The sequence below is a fragment of the Maniola jurtina genome, chromosome 15 (genome assembly GCF_905333055.1).
Source record: "Maniola jurtina chromosome 15, ilManJurt1.1, whole genome shotgun sequence".
NCBI classification, from domain to species: Eukaryota; Metazoa; Arthropoda; class Insecta; order Lepidoptera; family Nymphalidae; genus Maniola; species Maniola jurtina.
Genome location: NC_060043.1, coordinates 4,319,357 through 4,331,217, shown reverse-complemented (window position 1 = coordinate 4,331,217; position 11,861 = coordinate 4,319,357). Strand labels below are relative to the sequence as shown.

The 11,861-nt window shown below is 37.1% G+C and overlaps 1 protein-coding gene across 1 annotated transcript; it reads right to left on the bottom strand.

Moving 5' to 3' along the window:
* Positions 1–1,811: 1,811 nt before the first annotated feature.
* Positions 1,812–11,799, bottom strand: LOC123872365 (putative uncharacterized protein DDB_G0282133). The gene is made up of 7 exons (XM_045916587.1): positions 11,430–11,799; positions 10,773–11,010; positions 9,635–9,829; positions 8,320–8,385; positions 7,530–7,684; positions 6,789–6,903; positions 1,812–5,330 (listed from the first exon to the last, which is right to left on the bottom strand). Exons 1-7 carry the CDS (start codon positions 11,582–11,584, stop codon positions 1,848–1,850), a joined length of 4,407 nt encoding a protein of 1,468 aa, XP_045772543.1. The 5' UTR covers positions 11,585–11,799; the 3' UTR covers positions 1,812–1,847.
* Between the last annotated feature and the right edge of the window lie 62 nt (positions 11,800–11,861).

The following is an 11,861-nucleotide window of genomic DNA, read 5'->3' as shown; positions in this document are numbered from 1 at the left end:
CATAATAGAGGCGAGCGAGGCGAATGTTCACACATTCTTACCCCCCGTCCACACAATGCCCGTGTGGCATGGGAAGGAGCGAGGAACGGAGGCAGAGACGTAGTGTGGTCGCGTTACTCGCATGTTCCTCGTTCACGCCCATCGCTCTCTATTTTGTCGGTAAGTATGCAATAACGCGCACGCTGCCAGTTTCGACGTCCATCGCGTTGCAAAGGCAAGCGACCTAGTGCGGCGGCGTCGCGATTAATTGCGCGAGTAGAGCAGTGTGTGGACGGGGGGTTAGGTCTCGCAATCGCGCAGTGGCGAGATTATGCGCGACATGTCGGCGGAGGTGACATTAAAGGTGGACTTTCGAGCCTTAGATTAATGTACTATGCATTTACGGAACGTCTTGCGACGCCATAGACGCTCGACTCGAAAGTCCAGCTTAATGCCGAAGGACGAATTGGACCGCGATGGCGAATATGTAAAGCATGATAATGCTTTGTTTATTACGTAAGTATGTAATCATTAATATTTACACCACTGGGAAAAATATATCTACTGCTGATTCATAAAAAAATTACCCACTGCTTACACGTAAAATAGTTGTCAAAAGTATGTAAAAGCAGAATTGCAATTTTCAGTACGGGCATACGATACGAGTACGTCATAGCTTTAATATGAAAATAGGTATCAGTCAACATTGAGGTATGGAAAAATAAAGTTACATGCCACCTCAAAATCTTAAGTCTACTTGCTATGTCATATTTTAACAATCGTGAAGAAAAAATATTAATTAAAAGAAAAAGAAAATACACAATTGAATCAGCCTATAATTACCTAGTCATTTCAGCTCAAACGGTTAACAACAAGGGGTTCAAAATATTAAAGGGGTTCAATTATAAATTATATTACAACAGAAGTTAATAGCACTTCTAGTTTGAAGGTATGGTGTTAAAACTTTATTGACCATGTTGCTACATGAAACAGCTATGGCGTCAGATAGTTTTCTAGACGACACTGCCCGGCTAGCATGGGCAGTAGATAAAAATTATATCCACTGATGTCATAGAAATCAGTGGATATAATCGGGAATATAATTTTTATCTACTGCCCATGCGAGCCGGGTTGGGAGATGTGGTGCATGAGTGTATAGATATAGCTCCGCTTGGAGGGAGCCCCAGGGCTCAAAGAAATAATTGGAGAGATCAGGGGGCAACACCTTTCTAAGGGCGCTCTCTGTGAGGCTCTAACAACCGCTTAGGATGACGGGATGAATGGGTTGGTTGGACTTGACAGTCCGTACGCCTCCGAGACCGTAGTAAGTACCAAGTCTGGGTGACGTTAGAAATCGGGTACCTCGTCTTCCCCGGCGAAGACTACATTGTCGGCATGTGTATTATATATATTCATACTCAATTTATACAGGAAATAACTTATTGCTGATATACTTTATACTGTGAGATTTATAGTGTACTTTGACTTTGCTCAGATTTAAGATTGAGTTGAAACGAGAGAGATTTATGTGAGAGATATACATCTGTCTCGTTTTAACTCTGTCTTAAGTCTAAGCAAAGTCAGAGTGCGCTCTGTAGATCTCACCCTAAGTCTTTCTGACGTCCTTCCATCAAAGGAATTTAATTATACATATTTTAAAACAATATATCTATAAAACCGATGAAGGATACTTAAGTCTAAGACTGCCACACACATCCAAATTAACGCGCTTTGGTCTGTGAATGCATCGTCACTTATCAACAAGTGAGTTCACAGTCAAGCATGTGCATAAAATGTACAAAAATTAGCAAGCAATAATTCAGTTTATACAAAAACTATCAAGACAATTGTTTTAATGAAAGTGACAATCATTTTTCACCAAACTCATCGTCACTTTCACTAAAAGAATTGCCTTGATCTTCTTCTATTCGCGGTTTTTTCACTAATAGTCCTTGTCTTTGCAATTTTTCGATAGCTTCTAAGGTGTTTCGTTTCCCTGGACTAAGTTCACACTTTTCTTCAACTTGCGTGGCTTGCTTGGAACTTGTTTTCACCACTTTGAGCCCAGACATACTGTTCAATTTGCTCAGTTGCTGGTGAGAGCTCATACAAACTTCAGATCTCATCTGGGTCGCTGTGCCCATACCTTTCCTGACCTGTTGCTGACAACTGGTGCTGACCTCCGACTTCGTCTGCGTAGCTGTAACCATTCCTTTGGCTTTTTTTGTTACGGTCGAGAACTCGGAGCGGCTCTGAGTCGACGAGTACTGCATCGCTGACTCGTCGTCGCTACAGTCTGGCAAGTCTTGCGGGCCGATAAATGAATCTTTCGGCTTCTTAAAGCAAGCGAAATGTGCAAACCCTTCATCGGAAGGTCTTTTAGTGGTCTGGTTTAACGCATGTGGGGAAATTTTTAATTTTCCTATCGCAGGTTTTTGGGGGCTACATCTAGGCGGAACGACCTTTCTCACCGCTGATGTGCCGGGTGTGGGGCATCTCGGTCGGCTGAACACCGGCGGCCGGACGGGTACAAGCTGATTAGACGGCCTCACGATGGTTGCGTTGGGCGCCCTCGCAACTGGCACGGCATTTCTTATCTTTGTTCCGATAGTCGGTGAAATGTGTCTGACTGGTGTGCCCTGTAATTCTCTGCCGGGTTGTTTGTTTATTATTTTCTGCGGTCTATTTATAGGCTTGGGTTTATTTTGACTCGTCGATTGCATTACTTCGTTTGTAGATGAATTGACTGTTCGTATCGTTTTTGTTACAGTTGTTGTGATTTCTTCAATGACAGTTTGGGATTGGAACCTTTTAACGGTATTGACCGTTTTCAGGGTATTCACTTGGTTGGACGCAGCGTTAACTTTTTGATTTAATGCAGTTTGATGTGAAGATCCACTAGCCTGGTGTATGTTATTACTTAAAGGCTGTTCGTTTTGTGATATGTTTGGTTTGTACAGCTTTAAAGCCATTTCATGTGGCGGCTTATTCGTGTCTTCGGACAATTCTTTATTTGACGCAGGATTTGATACTTGTTCTGCATTCTTTGCATTTAGCGATTTAATTGTAAGTGCTTTGTTTAAATTTTTTAAATTATCTAAATTAGGCATGGGTTTTTTCAATACTGGTATTTCATTTTTCTTCAGTGTGTTCATTTTAATGTGGCTTTCAAAATCTGATAAATCGTCATTAAAGTCGTCATGGTTATCCTCGTTTTCACTATTCGACGGATTTGGGGATTGGACTACAGCATTCGGCTGGACATCATTTAAGTCACTGTCACTCATATAATCATCGTTTATTTCTGAAATTTTCACTCTACCTATATTTTCGCTATCTGAACCACTGTCAGCCTGGTCGTCTTCATAGTCATCAAAATCCTCGTTGAACAGTTTTGGTGCAGAATTATTAGGTTTAACAGTTATATGACCTAAGGTTTTTAACTTGTTTTGTAAATTTATACTTTTCTGAATTTCTTTCGACTGTTTGATTTGTGTGTAACTTTCACTATAAGAATCTGCTCGCATTGTTTTTGTTTGAATTTTAATATTTTTATTTGGAATGGTTTTAGTTTCACTAGATTTAACTGTAATATTCCTGGACAAATTTTTTATAACATCTGTGGGAACACCACTCGGTTTTGCTTCAGAGATATTTTTATTAGTATTTTCTTCTGTCTCTTCATCAGAATCGTCAATATTAAATACTTCTATTTCCTCGTCGATGCCTTTGCTAATTAGTTTTGACTGTAGAGATTTAACCTGAGGGATAAAAGGTCGATGCGGTTTTACAATGACTTGCTGATTCACAGCTTTAGTGATATTTACGGGTTTTGCGGTAACATTCGAAAGCCGTTTTAAAATATCCAAATTACATGTTTTCTTTGGACTTTCAACATTTTTTTCTTTATCTTCTTTCGTTGTTGAGCTTTGCTTTGCAATGAAATCGTTTGATTCTTCTGCATAATTATTTTTTGATAAATATGCATCGCATAACGATTGAGACAGTGGTACTAATTTTACCTGTAACTCTTTCATTTCAATTATGTTTTTCTTTTCAAGTTTCAAATTATCATTATTTTCTATATCATCGGGGAATTCCGCGTCACTTTCAGGGTCAGGTGGTATAACAGGCGATGTAACCGATAGTGACGGTGTTGTTGTTTTCAAAGTTATCTGACCAAAAGACTTCAAAGGGATCTTTTGATCTGAACTTATATTTTTTGATGAACTGTACTCATCATGAGCTTCGGAGTTGTAACCTTTCGATTTAATTTCTTCATTGATATTGGATTTATTCTGATTAGCTAATGGTTTTACTGTGATGAGGTGGCTCAAATGCTTTAACACACTTATAGCTTTATTGGCATTATTTGTTGCAGTTTCCTTGTCACTATTATCACAAATTTCATTATTAAGGTTAGTGTCATCATTTTCTTTCTTTTCAAAATGATTTTCTGAGAAATTAGGTTTAGTTTCATCTGACGGCTTCACGTCAAGACTTTCTCGAACAGGATTCGCGAATCTGTCATCATATATGTTTGTTTTTTTCTCTAATACCAAAGTGCTTTCTTCGTCAGGGTCACTTGTTTTACTAGATTCCGATGCATACAGCTTGTCTGATGTGTCTTTTCCGTTAAAATCAGGACTCCTAGATATTTCTTCACCAGGATTGTTTCTTATTTCATTAACATTATCAGATAATTTAGAATACACATTAAGCGTGCTACTAACAGATGGCGTTTCTTGTATATTTGATTTTCCATCAGAGTCCTTTTTATTTTCCATCTTGTCTGAAATATCATCTTGTTCACCGGAATTGTCAATAGCATCCGATACGACCGTTTCTTCGCCTTCATGTTCATTACCGACGTTTTGTGAAGTAGACTTCTTAATAATTTTTATCTGGCTATTGCCTTGGTTTAACAATTTAGATATAATGTCATTAGGAGATTTTTGTAAGATATTCGTGTTATTTTTTACATTGCCGCTGATCAGTTGTTTAGCTTTAGAGGTGTGCTGGTTGGCTACATGACTATTGAATTTTGGTTTTGCTTTAATAACGATTCCTTGTTTTTTTAACTTGGCTAAATCTGCATTCACCATTTTAGATTCATTCCTGATTTGTGCTTTACCTTTAACTTTTTTCAAGACAACCTGAGTGGGTACTTCTTCTATGCCTTGCACATCGCCGAGACCGTCTCCAAAGACATCTTTATTCATATTCAAGAATTCATCGAGGGTGATTGAAGCCTTTTTTGATTTTTTATGTTTCTTGTGTTTCTTATGTTTTACCTTTTCCATAGAAACATTGTCACCCTGATCACCCATAACCAATTGCAGAAAGTTGCTCTGTAACCAAATAAAAAGCAAACATGATTCATATTGTTATTTCTTATGTGTACATTTATGTTATAAGCAATGTCATATGATTGTAATATTTGACCAAACTTATAAAAGTAAGTAACTAGGATTGATCCGAAGACATACTTAAGATGCCACATCTAGTCGCGTTTAGAAAATCGGTAATGAACTCACTTAATCAATAGTAAACAATGAGCTGCCAGCCTAGTTCTGGCTAGATGTTACCCCTAGGTGCAAACTCTCGAGTCTTTTCGGGATACGCTTTGCGCTTGATGACAATCATGCTTTAAAGAAAGCAATGAAGAGGAAAAATGAAAGGATCTAAGCTGGAGCCGCTTGCCTAGAAGATGCCTATTCACTCTTGCCTTGAGGGTACCTAAGTTATACGTGGCAGCAAACACGGGCGCAGGAAGGGCGTTCCAAACCTTAACGGTACGTATAGGAAACGTTTCGTGCGAGTAGATTGGATATCGACCACTTAAGGATGCCAACGTTTACGATTTTTCGCTGTTCTGTGGTAGAATGGTAAAGGAGAACAAGATTGTAGAGTTCCTGAGCACGCTCTCCAAAATATATCGGATACCGACCGACACCGACAGGCAGCCGACATTGTGACGATGTTTTAGACAAGCGCGGATCCAAACCCTCAAAAAACCGGTCAAGTGCGAGTCGGACTCGCATGCGAAGGGTTCCGTACCATCGTACAAGATATACCTAACACCTTTATTTAGAACTCTGCAAGTTAATAACGGTCTGCGCCATCTATGTATGTTTGAGTGAATTAAATTTTTTGTGAACACATTTTGATTTTTTTGTGTGATGTAACAAATTCACGGTTTTCGGTTTTTTCCTCACTCCTGCTATAAGACCTACCTACCTGCCAAATTACATGATTCTAGGTCAACAGGAAGTACCCTATAAGTTTTCTTGATAGACACGATAAATGGACAGAAGGGTCCTATCAGGGTTCCGTTTTTCCGGTTGAGGTACGGAACCCTAAAAAAGGTTGTGGGCACAGCCAATCGAAAATAGGCCAAGTTCAAGTCGGAGTATCAACTCGTTCATGATCGATGTAGTGCATTCCTACAAAGAAAACTTACAAAATATATGACGCCCTAACCAAGATTTTGTTTTATTAAGGCATTGGATACATATAAAATATCATCAACCTATCAACCCCAATAGACCATGAAAGTGTGACGTCACAAGTGTATGAGAGTTGTGGATATATGCCCATCGTGCCCACAATAGAATAGAATAGAATAGATTTTTATTCAAATAAACTTTTACAAGTGCTTTTGAATCGTCAAATAATTCACCACTGGTTCGGAATGCCTTTCCTGCCGAGAACAACCAGCAAGAAACTCGGCGGTTGTTCTTTTCAATTGTTCCAATGGCAGATCCACGCTTGATTATAGACTGAGTTACTAGTAAAAAGATACTCACAACTACATCTGAATTGTTATCATCTTCTTCTGGCTGTGTGGCGAGATCTTCTTCCTCTACACTTTCCATTATAGGTGCAACTGTTTCAAGCGAAAACTCCGTGATCTGGCTGACTCTGCAAAGCAATTCAGTTATATATTTTGTGGCCCTGAACTTATTGTACTAAGGCCAATGTGTATAAGGCTATTTAAAAAAAAACCAGCCAAGGGCGAGTCAGACTTGCGCACCGAGGGTTCCGTACAGGAGTATGTTTTCCGACATTTTGCACGATAAATCAAAACTATTATACATGAAAATAAATAAAAATCTGTTTTAGAATGTGCAAGTAAAGCCCTTTCATATGATACCCCACTTGCTGTAATTATCTTACTTTGAAAATTGAAACACCTTTGAATTTTATTTTCATGATGAAACCACAAATTCACGGTTTTCGGATTTATCCCTTTACTTGTGCTATATGACCTAGCTACCTGCCAAATTTCATGATTCTAGGTCAACGGCAAGTACCCTATAGGTTTTCTTGTTACGACGGACGGACAGACAGATAGACAGACACATAGACAGATAGACAGATAACAAAGTGATCCTATAAGGGTTCCGTTTTTCCTTTACAGAACCCTAACAATGGCGGCTTTAGTTCCGATTTTGGCCACGCGCCAAAAGAGCCTTGTCCGACTATAGTTTTGACTGGTCAAACAAGGTCAGAAGAGTTCTAGATTAGAAGGCATAAAATATACTTACAATTCATTTTTCTCACTGTAAATGTCTTCAGATGAATGGAACGTAAGATGTATTTCATACGCGTCAAGATGGAAGAATATTGCCTCACATAGGGGACACCTTAACACTTCACTCGGTCTATGATTTTCATCACAATGGTCATCACCTATGTGTTTCTACAACAAAGAGGTTAAAATCGTGTTATTAATCTACACTTTTATAAAGAGGTAAAGTTTATATGTTTGTTTGTAGGAAGTAATCTCTGGAACTACAGAACCGATTTAGAAAATTCTTTCACCAATAGAAAGCTACATTCTTCCTGAGTGACATAGGTTATACTTTATTTTCAAGCACCCGTGTGAAGCCGGGGTGGGTTGCTAGTGGTAAAATAAAGATAGTATAAACTAATTCAGCTCTAATTAAAATAGCTCCATTGAAATATGAGCCTTATAAATCAACTTTACTTTACTAGCAAATTGGAATGTTTCACTAATAGATAACGCACAGTGAGGGTACCTATTAAATTCGGCAATAGAAATTATATCTGCTTTGTTTAATAACTGGACAGCGTGCCACCCAATTTTAGCTTCCCACATACAGAAATAATTAAAAACCAAGCAAATATAGTTATTTATCACACTGGCGTCGATTCTCATGTCTTTCTCTAAACTAAATATAGAGTACCTGCATCTTTTTCTTTTGTATACTGCTAAAATAGGATGGAAAATGAATTTTAACATGATGCAAATACTCTAAATTTAGCCGTGCGAAGAATGAAATATTTAATTCAGACAAATTAAACTCAACTTACATGCAAATTGACTTTGTTGTTGAATTCCTCTCCACAAAATGAACAATAGTAAATTTGTAGCATTTCCTGAAACGAAGTAATACATTATAGGGTAAGTTTTAGCAACAGTAAGTGATGTAAAGTATTAAGGTAGGTTAGCATTAGATCTATACATATAATAAAATTGTAGAAAAGTGGTGTCTGTACAATGGAAATATATAAAAAAAAGTAGCAGTGGTTGTTATTATATCGATGCCGAACCCGAAATTGTAATTAAAATTTTTTTTTGTCTGTTTGTCTGTGTGTTTGTGCACGCTAATATCAGGAACGGCTTATTCGATTTAGATACGGTTTTCACTAATATATTGTAGTAAGCTTCACTTAACATTTAGTGTTTATTTCATGTCAATCGGTTCATAAATAAAAAAGTTGTCAAATGTCAATTTAAAGAATCACGGCGAACATTTTTAACGTACATGCTGCCCGAAAAGTCACTATTCCACGCGAACGAAGTCGCGGGCACAGCTAGTTAATAATAAAATTGGAACTCAAGAACCATGATGTTGATTAAATATAAAAGAAATACTGTATCCTTACAGGCTGGCTGGCAGGTATTATTGGTCGTAGACCAACACTACTGCTGCTCTAAAGTGTTCCTTTCAAATTATCCCTGGACCAGGCATACCACAATATGGTGATTGTAATTTACTAAAATTCTTGCAGCAACTGTGCATTTTAGCCAATAATCAAGAGAAAGATGACTATGATCATCAAATTGTAACTATTAAACATTAGTGCTAGGCCAGCAGATGCAAAATCTTATTTAGAAGGATCATGCAGTAGTTAATATCAAACATCGTAAAAAAACAGCCAAATGTGAGTTGGACTCGCAAATGAAGGGTTCCATACCATTTTTTTTATTATGTAATCACAAATTCACTGTTTTCAGATTTTTCCCTTTATTCTATGAGACATTGCTACCTGCCAAATTACATGATTCTAAGTAAATGGGGAGTACCCCTTTGATTTCTTTGACAGGTCTTAATAAAAACTACAGCAGACAGACAACAAGGTGATCCTGTAATGGTTCCTTTTTTCCTTTTCATCTATGAAATCCTAAAAATCAGATCAGAGACTCAGTAAAATATAGTGTAACAGTCTCTTGCTATTGGATAAAACGCATTGTTGCAGCAAAAATACCATAAATTAAGCCAATCACAATAATTGATGAGATTGTAGCAAATATTGATGCAGCTATTCTGTAATAGACCTGCAGCTTTTTTGTGACTGACCAGTAGTTTTTCTGTAATATATCAGTAGCTTAATGATCCTTTACCTGGCTAAATAGCTTCACTTTTTTCGATATTCCAATAGCAGGTATTTCTGTGTCTTGCCGATGAAAGAACTTGTTGTGGTATAGCATGGCAGATGCCACGTTGAATGTGACGTCACACATGTCACAGTGAAAGTCTTTTGAGACTGATACCTCTTCTGCATTATGATTTGACTGTATGTGCTTATTGAGTAGATGCTGAAAACATGTTGAAGTTTAAAAACTAAACTCCAATTACTAATATTACAATAAAAATTCTGAAATGTACATAATAATAAGTATTTATTGTTTGATTACAGTTTCTGACCAAAGGCAAAACATGATCAATTGGCTATTCCCACAATCTTCAGCCTAAGCCAAATGTTGGACTTTAAGATTGGTTAAAAGTGAATAAAAGAATGGTTCTTTTTTTAAAGTTTATGTTGATTGTTGTCTTGTTGAACTTGTCATAATATTATAACACTTCACATTCATAACAGTTCATTCAATTAGACAAAATGGCTGTTACTAAATTTCATCCTGCAATCCGGCTTGCTATCGGTCAAATCATGATTGGGCATATCCAACAAATATACGCACAACAGACGGAAACGTTTAAGTGCGGAAACCAGCCCAGAGAGAAGAAGAATCCAACAAATATTTGACTTTTAGTTTACTACACCAATGTAATGTATAAGAATAGTCTAGACTAGACTAGACGCAAGAGGACTAGTTGTTTAGCAATACTAAAACAGTTAGTTTGAAGTATAAAGTTTCAGTAGTACATCACCGGTACACTTTATCAAAAGTAGCTTTACTGCACAATTTATAAAATTCTGATATGCCCCTCCATAATTGGTCCGGCGGATTGCCAGCCAACTTTGTTCGTAAACATTATCCATATGGCTCAAGTAGTTTTAATATACACTAGATGATGCCCGCGACTTCGTCCGCGTGGGTTTACGTTTTTTGAAATCCCGTAGGAACTCTTTTATTTTCCGAGATAAAAAGTAGCCTATGTGCTAATCCTAGATATTATCTATCTCCTTTCCAAATTTCAGCCAAATCCGTCCAGTAGTTTTTGCGTGAAGGAGTAACAAACATACACACATACAAACTTTCACCTTTATTATATTAGTGTGATATAAGATAGTAATAATACCTTCATAGTAAAGAGCTTTCCACAAAATGGGCAGAAATATTTAGCATCATGCTTTGGATGCGCCTTGTGCTTGTGAGTTATAGCTTTTGATATTGTAGGGAACACCTCCTCGCAGACGTCACAGCCAACCATTTCTATTTCTTCACCGGCCTTCTCTGCTGGCACAATGGTACTTTCATTTTGAGTTCGATTTTTAACTACCTTTGTGCTCAAGTCAAACTTTGGGTCACCATGTTTTCTATCAAAAGAAGCATTTATTATGTTTATAAACACTAAGAAAGGTGCTCAATTAAAAAAAATTAAGTACAAAAACATGTTATGTACTTATCAAATTCTGATTATGCAGATTTTTAATGGTGAGTAATTAAAAATTAGTGGTGGATATACAGTTAAAAATTTAACATATCAACACAATATAAACATTGCAACCTACAGGGTCTATTTGAGAATTAATAATTTATATTGAGCCCGGCCTAGCCGGCTTCAGTCTTGGCTAATTACCACCCTATTGGCAAAGCTAGCATAGGAACCTATTAGAAGAATGGGTCTAAGGAAACTAAAATAGACCTTCCATGTTAGCCCAATTCCATCTTTGACTGGATCATTACCAGGAGAGATGATGTTTTAGTAACAAGCATTAGGTTAATTTTAGTTTACCTGAAGTGTATTTGTAACGTCTCCTTATCATCAAAGGTCTCTTTGCAAAACACACAATCAAATTTCTGCTCTGTTGTCATTATGAAAATATTGTTATTATTTGTTATATTTCGAGAACCATTGAATACTTGGCGTCTAACATTCACACTTAGCATTCAACACTGAAGGAAGACTGTTTTTTAACTTAAAGGTTATTTATTTACTTCATTTCATTCTAAAAATTTAGAATACAAAAGTTTCCGTGCAATAGACCTTATTTACTTAAAAAATATTACATATTAAAGATACATTCTCACAAAAAGCAAAACACAAATCCTTCACAAATCCCATTTCCCAAGCCATATTTTTGACACCACAACCACTGACCACAGAGTCCAACTGTCAAACTGTCAATTCGGGAAAAGTGAACCACAGACAAACTTTTCATCAATA